The following is a 15,971-nucleotide window of genomic DNA, read 5'->3' as shown; positions in this document are numbered from 1 at the left end:
ATTATTGCAGTCTAAAGTTCTTTGAGGATGAAGCAAGCTAAAAGTATATAAGAGAAAGAAAGTGAAGTCACTCAGTCGTGTCTGACTCTTTGTGACCCCGTGGACTGTAGCCCACCAGGCTCCTCTGTCCATGGGATTCTCCAGGCAAGAGTACTGGAGTGGGTTGCCATTTCCTTCTCCAGGGGATCTTCCCAACCCAGGGATCGAACGTGGGTCTCCCGCATTGCAGGCAGACGCTTTATCGTCTGAGCCACCAGGGAAGCAATAATAGGTTAAGCAGTGGGTTTAGAGAGAATTAGGTATGGTCCTGAGAAAGATGAGCTGGAATTAAAAGTTTGGTTTCATCACATTGTTGAAATTTTTATGTAGTTGTTAATGTAGTTGTTATTAGTTATATTTTATATACTACTGAATAGTAATAGATATTTGGGTTTTAACTTATTTCACAAGAGGATAAGCATTTCAAAATATTTTTCTTCTATCTTTGTAGGTTATTTCATAGTAATTCTATTTCTGTTATCCCTGATGGAGCATTTGATGGTAATCCACTCTTAAAAACTATGTAAGTAGTTTGAAATTTTCTTTTGATATGTAATCATGTAAAGCAGTGTCTGTATAAGGCCAAACATCTGGATGAAGAATGAAAATTCAGGCTGTTGGATATATTAACTTTGTGAACATAGATTTAGTGTTGAAGTGCTTGTGAACACATGGAAACTTTGTTTTTTTGGCTATTTTTACAGACATTTGTATGATAATCCTCTATCTTTTGTGGGGAACTCCGCATTTCACAATTTGTCTGAACTACATTCCTTGTAAGTATTATAGAAATTTAAAAACAACCTGAATATTTATACCATTGCTTTAATGGAAAACTAGAATTTATTATTATAACTCCAGAAAACAGTATCTTTTATTTTCTTTGCCTTGGGTGGAAATCCAAAAGACAGTTCCCCAAATTTACAGTGGTTCTTATTTATTCATGAACACCTGGTCAAAATGATCACATTTTCAGAAACTAATCTTCTTCTTAGGTATAGTGGTATTATAATTTTAAGCTGGCTCAAAAATAAGTTTAAAATATTATCTATGAAATTTCTTTATTTTAAATCACTTTTTCTCTCGCAATTTCTTAGAGTCATTCGTGGTGCAAGCATGGTGCAGCGGTTCCCCAACCTGACTGGAACTGTCCGTCTGGAGAGTTTGTAAGTGTGGCTCTTTGAAGCGAGCGTGTGTAAAGATAACACCACACTGGCCTGCTAGTAGGTTGCCAGTGCTTTTTGGTGATGATAATGAGTTAATGTTGATTCCTACATCCTTGCTTTGTGAATATCATGCATAGAGATGGAGGGTATTGGGTTTGGAATCAGTCAACTCAGGTAGAGTTTTGCCTAGTATGTGGAGGTAGAATCTGCAAAAGTCTCTGAGAATATAAGGCAGTAAGTAAGCACCAGATTAGAAGCAGTGCTTTAGGAGTTCAGAAGTGGAGTAGTCCATGTAAGCTATCAGAAAAGGCTTTATGGAAGAGGTGAAATGCTTCAAAATTGGATTTCACCAAGCTGGGTCTTTTTTTAGAAAAGCAAGCCTTAGTGAAATGGGGAATACTGAAAATTACTTGAGTATGGCATGCATGCCATCACTTCATGGCAAATATATGGAAAAACAATGGAAACAGCGAGAGACTTTATTTTTGGGGGCTCCAAAATCACTGCAGATGGTGACTGCATCCATGAAATTAAAATATGCTTGCTCCTTGGAAGAAAAGCTATGATCAACCTAGACAGCATATTAAAAAGCAGAGACATTACTTTGTCAACAAAGGTCCATTGAGTCAAAGCTATGGTTTTTCCAGTAGTCATGTATGGATGTGAGAGTTGGACTATAAAGAAAATTGAGTGCTGAAGAATTGATGTTTTTGAACTGTGATGTTGGAGAAGACTCCTGAGAGTCCCTTGGACTGCAAGGAGATCAAACCAGTCAATCCTAAAAGAAATCCTGAATATTCATTGGAAGGACTGATGCTGAAGCTGAAACTCCAATACTTTGGCCACCTGATGCGAAGAACTGACTCATTGGGAAAGACCTTGATACTGGAAAAGAATGAAGGTGGGAGGAGAAGGGGATGACAGAAGATGAGATGGTTGGATGGCATCACTGACTCGATGGACATGAGTTTGAGCAAGCTCTGGGAGTTGGTGATGGACAGGGAAGCCTGGCGTGCTGCAATCCATGGGGTCGCAAAGAGTTGGACACAACTGAGCAACTGAACTGAACTGATAGCCTACGTGTGTGCTCAGTTGCTAAGTCATGTCCAGCTCTTTTGTAACTCCATGGACTATAGTCCACGAGGGTCCTCTGTCCATGGGATTTCTTGGGCAAGAATACTAGAGTGGGTTGCCATTTCCTTTTCCAGGGGATCTTTCCCACCCAGGGAATGAACCCGCATCTCCTTCATCTCCTGCATTGGCAGGCAGATTCTCTACTACTGAGCCATCTAGGAAGCCTAAGTATGACATACAGATGATCAAATATAGCTAGACTTGTTTATAATAGTATGGGGAATGATATGGAGAAATTTGGAAAATTGTTGGGCTTTTAATTTTAAAATGACAAACCTTGAACACTGATTGTTTGGTTATGGCGGAGCTTCTCAATGGGTGGCCTATGACTAGTTTGCAGGTGGATGTAAGATCTTGATGACCTCAGCCCTCCAGAAGCCACGGGGGGTCTGACGTGGCTAGGGTCTCTGCCACAGGGACCACAAGTATGCTGCATAGGTTACAATTTTCATGTGTGCCAAAGTGTAAGAAAAGAAGTCAGGAAGCATTGAGCTAAGGAGTTTAAATTCAACTCTCAAGGCAGGTTGGAGTTGTTAAAAATGTTGGATGAGGTGGTGTGAAGAGGGTAAGAAGAGAATACTAGAGCTAGAATAGTGAGGAGGCCATGGGAATACTCTACTTCGCTAAATGAGCACATTTAGCTATGAGAGTTCTGTGTCTTCAATCCATCCCTGGAATTCCTCCACGTGGCCTGAGATTCCTCCATTCCTGTCTGCATCATTTCACCCTTGATCTGCATAGTAGCAGTAAAAATGAAAAGGGTCAGATGCTGAGATCTATAGAAGAAGATAAAACAGAAACTGATGGTTGAGTGCAGATGGGGACATAGAAAGGGAGGATGGATTACTGGGCTGCCCCCCACAGGTCTTTAGGGCCTGCACTTGCCCAGCTTCAAGACTGAAGAAAGAGCCCAGTGTCAGCAATAGAGACATCAGTGGTTTAATGAATGGGGGGAGCTTACATGTCTGAAGCAGGATCCTGGAGCAACACCCCACCAGCGCCCAGCTGACAGGACATGATGCAGTTTTTGCTCCCCAGGGTGGTAGAGGGGAAGGGGAGATTACCAGTTATATTGATAGGAATAGACATCAGGTTGGCTCATCCGTTACCAGGGAAACCAGCAGAGGGGCACGCCCTTCACTGTCCCAGGCCTGGGACAAGTATGTAGGAAGGCCAGTTATGTGAGTAGCGTGTAGGTGAAGCAGGTACTGGTTGGGCTGGGATGATATAGAGAGCAAGAGAGCAGCCATCTTGAGGAGCCTGATCATACAGGGATTAAAAGAAAATTTCAGAATACTGAGTCAGGTTGATTGAAATAGTAGACAGAATCAAGATTTGGGGGTCAGGATAATAACTTAGTTTCAAATATTTTGGGTGTGAGGGGGTGACAGACTTGCAGGTGACCATGGTCAGCTATAACTATGGATTTGTTTTTTTCTGTTGAACCACATGAGAACTCAAGCTTATCCTCTGGACACTATGAACATCTTATCACAAAACTTTTCTGCATTAGAGGGTTCGTTCCTTTTCCCACTTTAGGGAGTAGTTAGGCAGTGGGATACATAGACTATGGTCCATATGGAAATATGTGAACATGTACTTTTCTCTCTGAGAATAGCATTTTGTTTATCATCTCAACTTGAATCATTTCTTAGACAAACAATGTTTCTCCACAGGACCTTGACAGGTACGAAGATAAGCAGCATATCCAGTAATTTGTGCCAGGAACAGAAGAGACTTAGGACTTTGTAAGTTGGATTCCTCTTCCCATCTCCTGCTTTTCTTTTATGTATTTCACATAAGTTGAGTTTTGTTTTTAATAAACTGTTTTCATTGGGTGACATTATGGTGTAATTATTTCTTATTCATTCCCTTCATGGAAATGAGCAGGTGTTCTGGTATCCCCCTGGGTAGGTAAAGTTTATTTGAATTTTGTTTTACAGTTATGTGTATATCTCCCATCTTGTGACTCTACTTTGAATAAAGTGAAACCATACTGGGCTCTTTCTTGATTTCTTTTCTTTTATCCTGACCCCTCATCCTTATTCTAGTTGCCCCAGGGTAGTTACCTCTCTGTATGCAGCTCTTTCACCATAACCTAAGTAAGAGCCCAAATCTTTTTTGGATTGGGAACCAACTAAGCAGTGGAGCTTTCCAAAATCTCGAAGCTGCCCTGAAAATTAAAAGTAAATAAAACATGTAAAAATGTCACAAAAACAGTTGTTACTAAGTTGTGTTCAGTGGCAAGAGATACTAACAAAATAAGTGACTGACCAAGCAAGCAAGTAATTAAATGGTGTCATGGGGTATCAAACACAATGATATCATTGAGGGAAAACTGCACTGGGATTAACAGAGCTAACTAGTCCCCATTTTTTATTTAATATAAGTATTTTTTAAAATATGAGTGCACACACCACTCCTCTTCTAGCTTTTTAATTAAATAACATGGGCATTATTTATGGTATAACAGTATTATAAAATTATAAATTAAAAAATCCATATCTCTACCAAGTGAACATAATTTTTGTATATTTCCTGTACTGTATTTTTCATATTTATTTTATATTCTTAATGTTTTAAAATATTTTATAGTGTCTATACTCAATACTATGCACTCAACGTTTGCCCATCTTAAGCTTGTTCTATCTCTAAGGTACTCTGGAAAGCTTACAAGTATAAGGAAAACAAAGTTTCTTTTCTTGTTCAGCCATATCTCTTTATAACAGATCTTAGCATTGTTTTTGATGCTTCTGAGTACAGCTGTCTTAATATAGTATTCTGATAACAAAATTAATTGATCATTTTCCGTTTGCGTTGTTTTAAGGGACTTGTCTTACAACAGTATAAAAGACCTTCCAAGCTTTAATGGTTGCCATGCTCTGGAAGAAATGTAAGTTGGTCTTTGACTGACTCTTTTTGCTATGGTCTACTGTTAATTCATTGAGCCTTTCCTATTGTAAATAAATGACTCACATTAAGGTCTTAGAAATTCATATAATCAGGTGTTCCTGTGAATAAATGTTCAGTGACACCAGGTGTGTTCATGTGGCTAGCACTGGGCACCTGTCTGTCAGGCAATCTGTGGGACTGTATGGGAGGAGGGCAGTAGGAAAAACCAGCCAAACAAAAGCTGGTCCAGGTGTGGATGTCTGCCATGGAGCTTTATAATATAGCTCTGGCGGGAGTTGACTGGGAGGTCGAGAAAGGGAGGAACTAATACTCCCATGTTTTATAATATCTCCTCCTTCCTCTGACCTTCTTTCTGCAGTACTTGACTACTTGACATGGTTATGTTGTCTTGGGTCCTTTTTTTTTTTCTAATAGACTTTATTTTTTTGAGCAGCTTTAAATTCACAACAGTATTGAACAAAAGGTACAGAGATTTCCTATATTCCCTGCCTTCATATGTACATGGCCTACCCAGAGTCAACATTCCCCACCAGAATAGGACTCTGCTATAATTTATGAACCTATACTGACACATCCTTATCACCCTGAATACATAGTTTAATTAGGCTTAATTAGTATTGCACATTCTGTGGATTTGGACAAATGTGTAATGACATGTGTTCATTATTGTAGTATTATACAGAGTCATTTCACCACCCTAAGATTTGGGAACAACTGTTTTTTTTTTCTTGACTCCATCATTTTGGCTTTTCCAAAATGTCATTTCATTGGAATCATAGTATGTAGCTTTTCTAGACTCTTCTTTCACTTAGTCATGTGCAATTAATGTTATTCCATATCTTTTGAAGGTTTGATAGTGTCTTGGGTCCTTTCTCACTGTGTTGTTTTCCTGCTCTCACTCCTGAGTGGAGTTGGTGAGGGATTTAGATAGTGTACCTTAACTGTTAGTTTCATTTGGGGCGTAATACCAATTAGTCTAATCCTTTCATCCTCTGGATGAGGCAACAACAGTTCTCTTTACTTTCAACAAGATCAGTTAGTGTTACTTGTAAATCAATATTTAAACTTCGAAAAAGTTAATTAAGAAATGTTATTTTCAAAATAGGAAATGTTTTCTCTTGTTTTTCTCTCTTTTTTTTTAACCTTTCATCTTATTCTTTTTTTAGTTCTTTGCAGAGAAATCAGATCCACCAAATAAAGGAAGATACTTTTCAAGGCCTGACATCCCTAAAGATTCTGTAAGTTCCTCTATGATTATCATCAGAGGCAGATAAAACTGTTGTCAAGCTGTAAATTAATATATCATTACAATTCCCATGTTAGTAAATATACTTAAATATAAGATTTATTATGGATAAATACTATTTTTCAAACTTTACCATGTGGTACTTTAATTTCTTTTCAGTGGTTTTTTTTTTTTTTAAACCTTAGCAAATTTATGAGATTTGTGAGTCAAAAGAATATAATGTGTATAGCTTAAGAAATGCACCTTGCGTATTTTCAAGTCATAGAAATGAAGTTTGCCAGTTCTTTGGGTGATGGGTGGGCACCGTAGCCTGTGGGTCACAGTCAACCTGCTTACTGTTTCTGTCAATTAAGTTTTACTAGAACACAGCCATGTCCTTTGGTTAAGTATTGTCTAAAGCTGTTTTCACCATGCTATGGCATAGTCAAATAGTTGCAGTAGAGACCATGTGACCCCCAGAGGTGAAGAATATTAACTATCTGGGCCTCTACAGAAGAGGTTTGCTGACCCCTGTGCTGGTGTCACATCATGACAGACACAGCTAACAGACAGCAGACACATTCATTTAAAAGGTGATTTGTATTTGAGGACATATTTGTGCCTCATACTCTATTAAGCACTTGGGAATATAGAGATGACTAAGACAGACCGTGTCACTGCCTTCATGCAATACGGAAGACACAATACACTTAATTAGGAAACACTTTTTTTTAATATAGAAAAAAACTGGAAACATTGACAGTGAATTGAAATTACAGATACTAATATATCATGTTTTCCGACAGATCCCCATTAAGAAATCACACGTGTTCTACTAGAAAAACGCTTTCTTGGTAGTTGGGTTTCTGGATCTTGCCTTGTGGCAGATAGGCTTCCTGGGGGTCAGGGCAGTAGTAGGCAAGGGGACTGACTCGCAGATGCAGTCACTTCCAGAGCACCGGTAAGTGACAACGTGCAAAGCTGCCTGCTTTGTCACGATTTGGAACCAAGTCTGTCGAATTTTCCTGTTATCCAGGAGATGTGTCACGGAATGAATTTACCCTATCTTTAAATTTCCATTAAGGCTCTGTGTAAGTGTGACTGCAGATCACTTCTCTGTTCTATTAATTCTGTAATATCAGAATTCCACAGGGTGTGTTCCTGAATGTATGTGGTTCTGGTGTTGATACGGACTTTTTTTCCTGCTTGGGGGAAGAATGATATCTGAAGCCCTTCTGGAATGCTCTTGTTTGCATATTGATTCTTTGTCTTCCCCATGGGCCTTATCACTAACCTTTGAGAAGGCAAACAACACTAAGCCTGTTTTTATTTTCAGCTTTGTCAGGAGCTGTGCTTCTCCTCACCTAGTTAATAGTACCAGAAGCTATATCATATCATTTGTATTTTTGAACTGGTACCAGAACGATAAGGAGGAGAAAATTCACAACTGTTTTGAAACAGATGCCAACTGAAATCACTCCTCCCTGGAACACATTCCAAGAAATAGATTGTTGTTAAGGGGAGGCCTTAGACATAAATATTAAAAATGTTGTTGAACAGGATTAAAGATCTTTGTGATTTTATCAGGGAAACTATGACTGCAGCAGATCCTAAAGTGTAGTCAAAGTAATTGCATTTCAAGTTTATTTGAAAGGAGTTAACAATTTATTTTTGTAATTGCAGAGATCTTAGTAGAAACCTGATCCATGAAATTGATGACAGAGCTTTCGCCAAGCTTGGGTCAATAACGAACTTGTAAGTTTCATGCAACAATATCATGAAAGTAGTGAACAGTCTACAGAAACTTGTGTGTTAGCATTGCCTTCCCAAATTGTCTTTCTGTTGTGTTCCTTTGTATAAAGGCTAACCTGCTATGATGTAGTGACAGCTTCTGAAATGGTTTTTCCTCACCTAAACTTCCTTAAAGCTCTAATATTTATGATGTTAATACATGTACAGACTTGTGTTATAGGAGTTAATTTGAAGTCTTATTCACATTTTAGAGATGTAAGTTTCAATGAATTAACTTCATTTCCAACGGAAGGCCTAAATGGGCTAAATCAACTGAAACTTGTGGGCAACTTCAAGCTGAAAGAAGCCTTGGCAGCAAAAGACTTTGTTAATCTCAGGTGTGTTTTCCTTATTTTTCTTTTTTCTGGAAGGATTGGTAGGCCTTCAGATTATAGAGTATCCTGTTTTGTTTTGTTTTTTTTCTTGCTGTGGTTCCCAGATTTTCAACCTCAGTCCTCTCATTGCTGTTGAGAACATGAACTGCAGCCTGTGATGCTGTCAAGGAGATAATATAGCTCTATAGAATGGTTTTATGTATAATGGGATTTATCATTTGCAACAAGATAGCAGAAACCACTAGTGAGCCTACAGAAAACTGATACAATGTGATAATACTTCATAGAGACAGAGCGGGGGACCTCCTTAGATATAGTAGGGAGAGCGCTTGGGAATATTATCATGGGAGAAGAGAATAAATATTTTCATTATACTTATATGAGAATGTGAATTCGCTTAATGGTGTAAAGTCACAAATGACCTGGAACATTAATTTTAAATGAAACTACCAGTTTCATATGATACATTGGGTGTGGTTAATTCATTTATAAAAGGAGTCTGATAAGATTTTTCTTTAAATTGCAGTATTGCTATTAAGCTTTAAAGATGGCTTGATTCAAATTCAGTTTTTCAAAGCATACCTTATCTAATTGGAGAAACTCATGGTGTCCCCTGATACTAGAGCCTTTGTTTTTAACAAATGAGGAAGCTAAGTCCAGAGAGGATAAGGACCAGTTTAAAGTATTTACTTTTCACAAAACAAAAGCATGTCTGTGAAGTTGGTATTTCAGTATAGATTTTGCCATTTTTTTCCAGGTCTTTATCTGTACCATATGCTTATCAGTGCTGTGCATTTTGGGGTTGTGACTCTTATGCACATTCAAACACAGAAGATAACAGCCTGCAAGACCACAGTGGCTCAAAGGATAAAGGCAAGTGCATGAACTTTTAAAAACAGAACACTCTTTACGGCATTAGTCAAAGTCTGTGTAATTGTAATCAGTTTGTGAAGGATCAATATGAAATCTGTGGAGAAAAAATGGCTTTTGTGTACTGTGTTCCTGACATCTTTAATATGTTATTAAGTGTGGTGCACACTGAACTTAAATCACGCACAACAGAAAACACTGCCAGAAAAGTGTTTTACTCTTTTAATCTGACTGCAGCTTGAATTGAACCGTTTGTATTATATGCTCAGGTCTCAGTGATGTGGCAGGTGTCACCAGCAGTGCTGAAAATGAGGAGCACAGTCAAGTCATTATCCACTGCACACCCTCGACAGGTAAGCACAGTTTCTTGCCTTAAACGAACATTAGGCAAATGTATCTAAAACTTCTGGGGATAAATGTGATTTCTGTAATAGGAGTAGGACCAGATGATTTCATAAGACCTGGTTCACCTGTGGTCTGTATACCAGGAGCTTAGGCATCTCTTGCAGAATCTTGGGCCAGACCCAGTGACTCAGAATCTTCGTGTTAACAAGCTTCCCCGATGGGGGTTACACACATTGAGGATGGAGAGGTACTTTCTTCATGCAACCTTAACCCTGGGATAGTTCTAGAAGTTACTGGTCTATAAAGACTTTCAGTGTTACCCTTTTATTTTTTAAATGCAACCTTGTCTACTTTTCTATTTTATTTCACTGAACTTTAGTAGACTTGGGAGAGTTACTAAACTGACACCACAATTTAGTATTAGGTCATGACTGTGATACCCTGCCTAATCTACCAGAGAAGATGGATTTATAATTTTACTGTTAAAAAAATTTTTAATGGCTAAGTTGTGTGCTATGAAGTAGATTCCTGTTTAATCACACAGGATGTTCTGAACATTAATTTTGTAACTCAGAATCATAAGTATTATGGATTCTTTAATGATTACTACTGTGAGCTTCTTCAGAGGCTGTGTATGTGTTCCTTTAATACTTAGCACAATTCCTGGTGTAGAGAATAAGTTTATAGCAATCAGATAAGTGAATGGGGTTGACCAGAATCATTTATAAAATCTATAAAAGGTAATTGATTGTTACAAGTCCAGGGCTGTAGTTCACTCACTTGTTTGCTGGAGTTTTTGTATTGGACTTAAGGAATGGGAAGTGTTTTTTTTTTTTTAGGAATGGAAAGTCTTTATTAAAGGGGAGTCTAGACCTGAATATGCAGAGATTCCATTTCTTTTTCTCGGATTTTAAACTTTGGGGGTCAGCCAGGAGGAAAGTTGCTCTGAGCTCATCTCCCCAGGTAGCGGTAGGAGTGAATGGCAAACCTATTTCCCCAACTCCACTCCGATGTAGTAACACAGAGACAGCCATGTGCTGACACAGAAGCAGGAAGTGAGGAGAGCAGGGACCTTCTTTTAAAACTGGAGGAGGCAGCGGGTTTCCAAGACAGAGGAGTGGAACCGACTTCCCAGGCCTTTGAGGGAAAGTAATTCCACCCACTATTCAAACACTTTCTAAAGGGTGTCCTATTCTCCCGGGTGATGTGAGCTACTCCTTGTTCCTTGTAGAAGGATGAGTTCAGATTCAGAGGTAAAGGTGAAAGCGTCCTCTTCACACTTCCCTGAGGGGGCAATAAATTAACTAGAAAAGAATTTTTTTTTGTAAGTTTCTTCAGTCAAATCGATATAAATAGTGGAGCTCTGGCTTGTTAGGTCTGTGACTATCTCGGTGATAAAGATGCTTTACAGATGTATCAAACACATTTTCTTGTGCTCTGTGGACAACATTTTGTTTTTCTTTACTAACCTTTAAATGAAACAGTTGTCATTTGGGACATAACTAGCATGCCAAAGTCAGTTGCTAGAACATGCAACTCAGCTACTAAATTACTTCTTGCAGTTCTCGTTTAAGTGATACAGGGTGTTATTGGACATAGTTTTACATGATTTGTTAACATCAATGTAATTTAGCTCTCACTGTACTATTTTGTTCAATGACCTCTGTCAGGTCTACCAAACACTTTGAAATCTCTGCATGAAAAATGGGAATAATTCTATTTGTCTTAGCCTGCTTCATCAGATTGCCTTTGAAGGCTGTAAGAAATGTGTATAAAATATATGTTACATATACATATCATATATAATTAGTATAAAGTATATTAGGAACTAGGAAGAAAGAAGATAAGGACCTAACATTTTTTGAATTCCAACTATGTACCCAGTAGCCTGTTACCTTGTGTGTGTAATTTTACTTAAGCTACACAATGCTATGAAATAGGTGTTATTATCCATAAGAGGGAAAATGAAATTTATAGAGGTTTAAGCTGCCCTCTTAAAGGCGGCAAGTTATAAACCCTAAACTCAAACCCTAGTTTATCTGATTCTAAGCCCCATATGAAGTAACTTTCACATACTAGTCACTGTGCTATGTATATTAACTTCAGTATGAGAAAAAGTGAAAAATTTCCTTTAAATATCACTGTATGACTTTGCCAAGTAGTTAATAAAAGAAATAAATATATATTAAGGTGACATATTAAAATAAATTTTTAAATAGCCTAGTCCAATGATTAGATGCCTAAGAAATGATAATCTTTTCAGTTTGGGTCAATTCACTTTGGTACTAGATTAATTATTCTATTAATAGTTTCTCAAGCCATATCTTATGGAAGATAGTCTTTTATAAACTGTCTTTTCTCTCTTTGATTTTAGGTGCTTTTAAGCCCTGCGAATACTTGCTGGGAAGTTGGATGATCCGTCTTACTGTGTGGTTCATTTTCTTGGTTGCATTGTTTTTCAACCTGCTTGTCATTTTAACAACATTTGCATCTTGTACATCAGTGCCTTCCTCCAAATTGTTCATAGGCCTGATTTCTGTGTCTAACTTATTCATGGGAGCTTATACCGGAATCTTAACTTTTCTAGATGCTGTGTCCTGGGGCCGATTTGCCGAATTTGGCATTTGGTGGGAGATAGGCAGTGGTTGCAAAATAGCTGGGTTTCTTGCTGTTTTCTCCTCAGAAAGTGCCATATTTTTATTAATGTTAGCCGCTGTCGAAAGAAGCTTATCTGCAAAAGATATGATGAAAAATGGGAAAAGCAATCACCTCAAACAGTTCCGGATTGCTGCCCTTTTGGCTTTTCTGGGGGCCGCAGTGGCAGGCTGTTTCCCCCTTTTCCATAGAGGGGAGTATTCCGCATCCCCTCTGTGCTTGCCATTTCCCACCGGAGAAACCCCATCGTTAGGGTTTACCGTAACTTTAGTGCTGTTAAACTCACTAGCATTTTTATTAATGGCCATTATCTACACTAAACTCTACTGCAACTTGGAAAAAGAAGACCTTTCTGAGAACTCACACTCTAGCATGATTAAACATGTCGCTTGGCTCATCTTCACCAACTGCATCTTTTTCTGCCCCGTGGCGTTTTTCTCGTTCGCGCCATTGATCACTGCCATCTCGATCAGCCCCGAAATAATGAAGTCTGTTACTCTGATATTTTTCCCATTGCCTGCTTGCCTGAATCCAGTCCTCTATGTCTTCTTCAACCCAAAGTTTAAAGAAGACTGGAAGTTACTGAAGCGCCATGTTACCAAGAAAAGCGGATCGGCTTCGGTTTCCATCAGCAGCCAGGCTGGTTGCGTGGAGCAGGATTTCTACTACGACTGCAGCGTGTATTCACATCTGCAGGGCAACCTGACTGTGTGTGACTGCTGCGAAGCCTTCCTATTGACAAAGCCCGTGTCCTGCAAACACTTAATAAAATCACACAGCTGTCCTGCCTTGACGGTGGGTTCTTGCCAAAGGCCAGACGGCTATTGGTCCGACTGTGGCACGCAGTCCGCCCACTCTGATTATGCGGATGAAGAAGATTCCTTTGTTTCCGACAGTTCTGACCAGGTGCAGGCTTGCGGACGAGCCTGCTTCTATCAGAGTCGAGGATTCCCTTTGGTGCGCTATGCCTACAATCTCCCAAGAGTTAAAGACTGAATCCATGTGTTTGTAACTGTTTCTCCCATGAAGCAAAATCACGGTGTTTATAAGCATGAACCCTAGTCTGATCTCTCATCTGGGAAGCACTTCAGTGATCACTGCCTGGTGTCACTTGGAGGGAGGAGAAAGGTGGCAGGTTATTTCTCCAACCAGACCTTTGCGAAGGACAAGTGCCTGAACTGCCGATTGATGGCAGAATGCAGTGTCCAAACAATGTGTAGCCTATTTGAAACAAACAGTTAACCTGAAAACGATTTTATGTATATCGTAGCAATATAACGTTGGGTTTTTCTGATCCATAAGGAGCAAATTTATACCTGTTTCTGAATTAAGCACAAGATAGAGAACAGCTGTTAATATTTTTTAAGAATATTTTAAACGGTGATTTTATATAATTGAAGAACAAGGCTTGCTAATTTTACCTAATGTTTCATCATTAATCTCAGGACAACTTACTGCAGGGCCAAAAAAAAAGGGGGTGGGGGGGATTGTTTCCCAGACAGGACTGTGAGAGTGGATGTAGGCACTAAATTCTTGCATTTTTCTAATCCATCTCTGACATAATAGAATCATCAATTTTGTGTAAGAGATTTAAATCTAAAACCTGAAGATGTTTTTAAAACAATATTAACAACTGTTAGATTTTTAAAAAAGTAACTGAACACATTTGTCTTCAGTCATTGTGCATTGCTTTGTTTCGATCACAGTAATTTTTTCTTCAGTGCTTTGTGATCATACTATTAGAAAAAAGTAAAGGGCTCATTGCTGTGTGATTTTCGTAGATTTGGCTAAACTACTAACAGGATTTTAAAAGTATCTTAGGGATTTGATGACTCCGTATAATGTTCTTGTGGATAAAACTCTTCCTAATATCATTGGCTCTATCAGTATTTTCCAGTTCAGTTGGTATGTGATCTACCTGTAGCTTGAATTGTACAGAAAGTAAATTGTGGCAAATGGTTTTACTAAGGTGGAAGAAATCAGGAGGAATTATGACCCAAAGCACTTACCTTTATTTCTTAGTGAGCTGGATTCTCCTGAACCTATGCTCTTACCTGGAAGCTACCATATATTTTCCCTTCCTTTGATTTACAAGAGCCTGTGCAACAGCTCTGAAACTGTTCTTGTGAGACAAGATAAATATGTCACTAAGGGAAAAAAAAAGGCATAAAGCTTAGGCCTATGTCTTTAAAAATTAAAAATTCTACTTGATAGTCATCTATGGACGTTTGATTATATGGAGTCTTAACATTATAAATGTCCAATACATTTTTTGAACAGTATGCTAAATCAATAGCAAATCCACTGCCATATTAGTTGCTCATGAGATACTAAAAAACATTAAGCTAGATTGCAGTTTAATAATTAAACTGTATATAATGTGCATATAATGAATTTTTATCTTATGTAAATTATTTTTAGAACACAAGTTGGGAAATGTGGCTTCTGTTCATTTTGTTTAATTAAAGCTACCTCCTAAACTATAGTGGCTGCCAGTAGCAGAATGTTAAATTGTGGTTTATATACTTTTTGCATTGTAAATACTCTTGGTTGTACATTGTCAGTGTAATAAAAACAGAATCTTTGTATATCAAAATCATGTAGTTTGTATAAAATGTGGGAGGGATTTATTTACAGTGTGTTGTAATTTTGTAAGGCCAACTATTCACAAGTTTTTTAAATTGCCATCATGTTTGTATATTTACACATCTGATAAATATTAAATCATAACTTGGTAAAAAAAAATCTAGCTAAAAGTTTTTTTCTTCAAAAGTCATGTTACTGAATACTTTCATTGCATTCATTTAAATAATAGAATAGCAGATATTTAAAATATGTGGTAAACTGTTATACATATGATAGGAAATATTGTATGCAGTGTGTTGAATCATTAAACTTTCTGGAAAGCAATCTATTTTGCCTTAATTTATAACTAAGTATATTAATGAATTTGTTTTAGTGTTAAACTAAGCAAGTTGAAGTAAAATATTTTTAAGCGTTCTAGAAGAAATGTTGGAAGAACACTGCTGAAATTTAGAAGTAAGGTTTTATTGTATCTTAAGTCTGAACAATACTCATGGAAAACAAACTATGAAATTTAAGAGGATACCTTCAATTAGATGTTATTTAAAAGCAAATGATTTTTTTTAAAAAAAAAAGCATATTCCAGATACAGTCAATTGCCAAAATGCAACAGTCCTCCCTTTCTTATCTTATCCAAGGTTTCATTTTCCATAGTTTTAATTGCCCATAGTCAACTGTGGTCCAAAAATGGAAAATTAAAATGGAAAGTTCTAGAAATAAACTCATAAGTTTTAAATTGTGTGCCCTTCTGAGTAGTGTGATGAAATCTCGCACTGTTCTGTTCTGAAACGAATCATCCCTTGTCCAGGGTTTGCAGTCCGTTAGTCACTTAGTAGCCATCTCTGACTCTCAGCGCTTGTGTCCAAGTAATGGCCCCAAAGCACGAGAATAGTGATGCTGGTAATATGGATATTC

General features: G+C 37.8%; 1 protein-coding gene across 1 annotated transcript in view; it reads left to right on the top strand.

Moving 5' to 3' along the window:
• Nucleotides 1-15,383, top strand: part of LGR4 (leucine rich repeat containing G protein-coupled receptor 4) — a 98,822-nt gene extending 83,439 nt beyond the window's left edge. The window contains exons 8-18 of the mRNA XM_043908330.1: nt 491-562; nt 744-815; nt 1,137-1,205; nt 4,016-4,087; nt 5,167-5,232; nt 6,419-6,490; nt 8,161-8,232; nt 8,481-8,606; nt 9,361-9,476; nt 9,743-9,826; nt 12,193-15,383. Of these exons, the coding sequence (XP_043764265.1) occupies nt 491-562; nt 744-815; nt 1,137-1,205; nt 4,016-4,087; nt 5,167-5,232; nt 6,419-6,490; nt 8,161-8,232; nt 8,481-8,606; nt 9,361-9,476; nt 9,743-9,826; nt 12,193-13,469 (2,098 nt within the window). The 3' untranslated portion in view covers nt 13,470-15,383. The remainder of the gene's footprint in view (nt 1-490; nt 563-743; nt 816-1,136; nt 1,206-4,015; nt 4,088-5,166; nt 5,233-6,418; nt 6,491-8,160; nt 8,233-8,480; nt 8,607-9,360; nt 9,477-9,742; nt 9,827-12,192) is intronic.
• The last annotated feature ends 588 nt before the right edge of the window (nt 15,384-15,971 follow it).

This window comes from Cervus elaphus, chromosome 1, assembly GCF_910594005.1.
Source record: "Cervus elaphus chromosome 1, mCerEla1.1, whole genome shotgun sequence".
Taxonomy (NCBI): Eukaryota; Metazoa; Chordata; class Mammalia; order Artiodactyla; family Cervidae; genus Cervus; species Cervus elaphus.
This window is presented reverse-complemented; position numbering and strand designations above follow the sequence as displayed.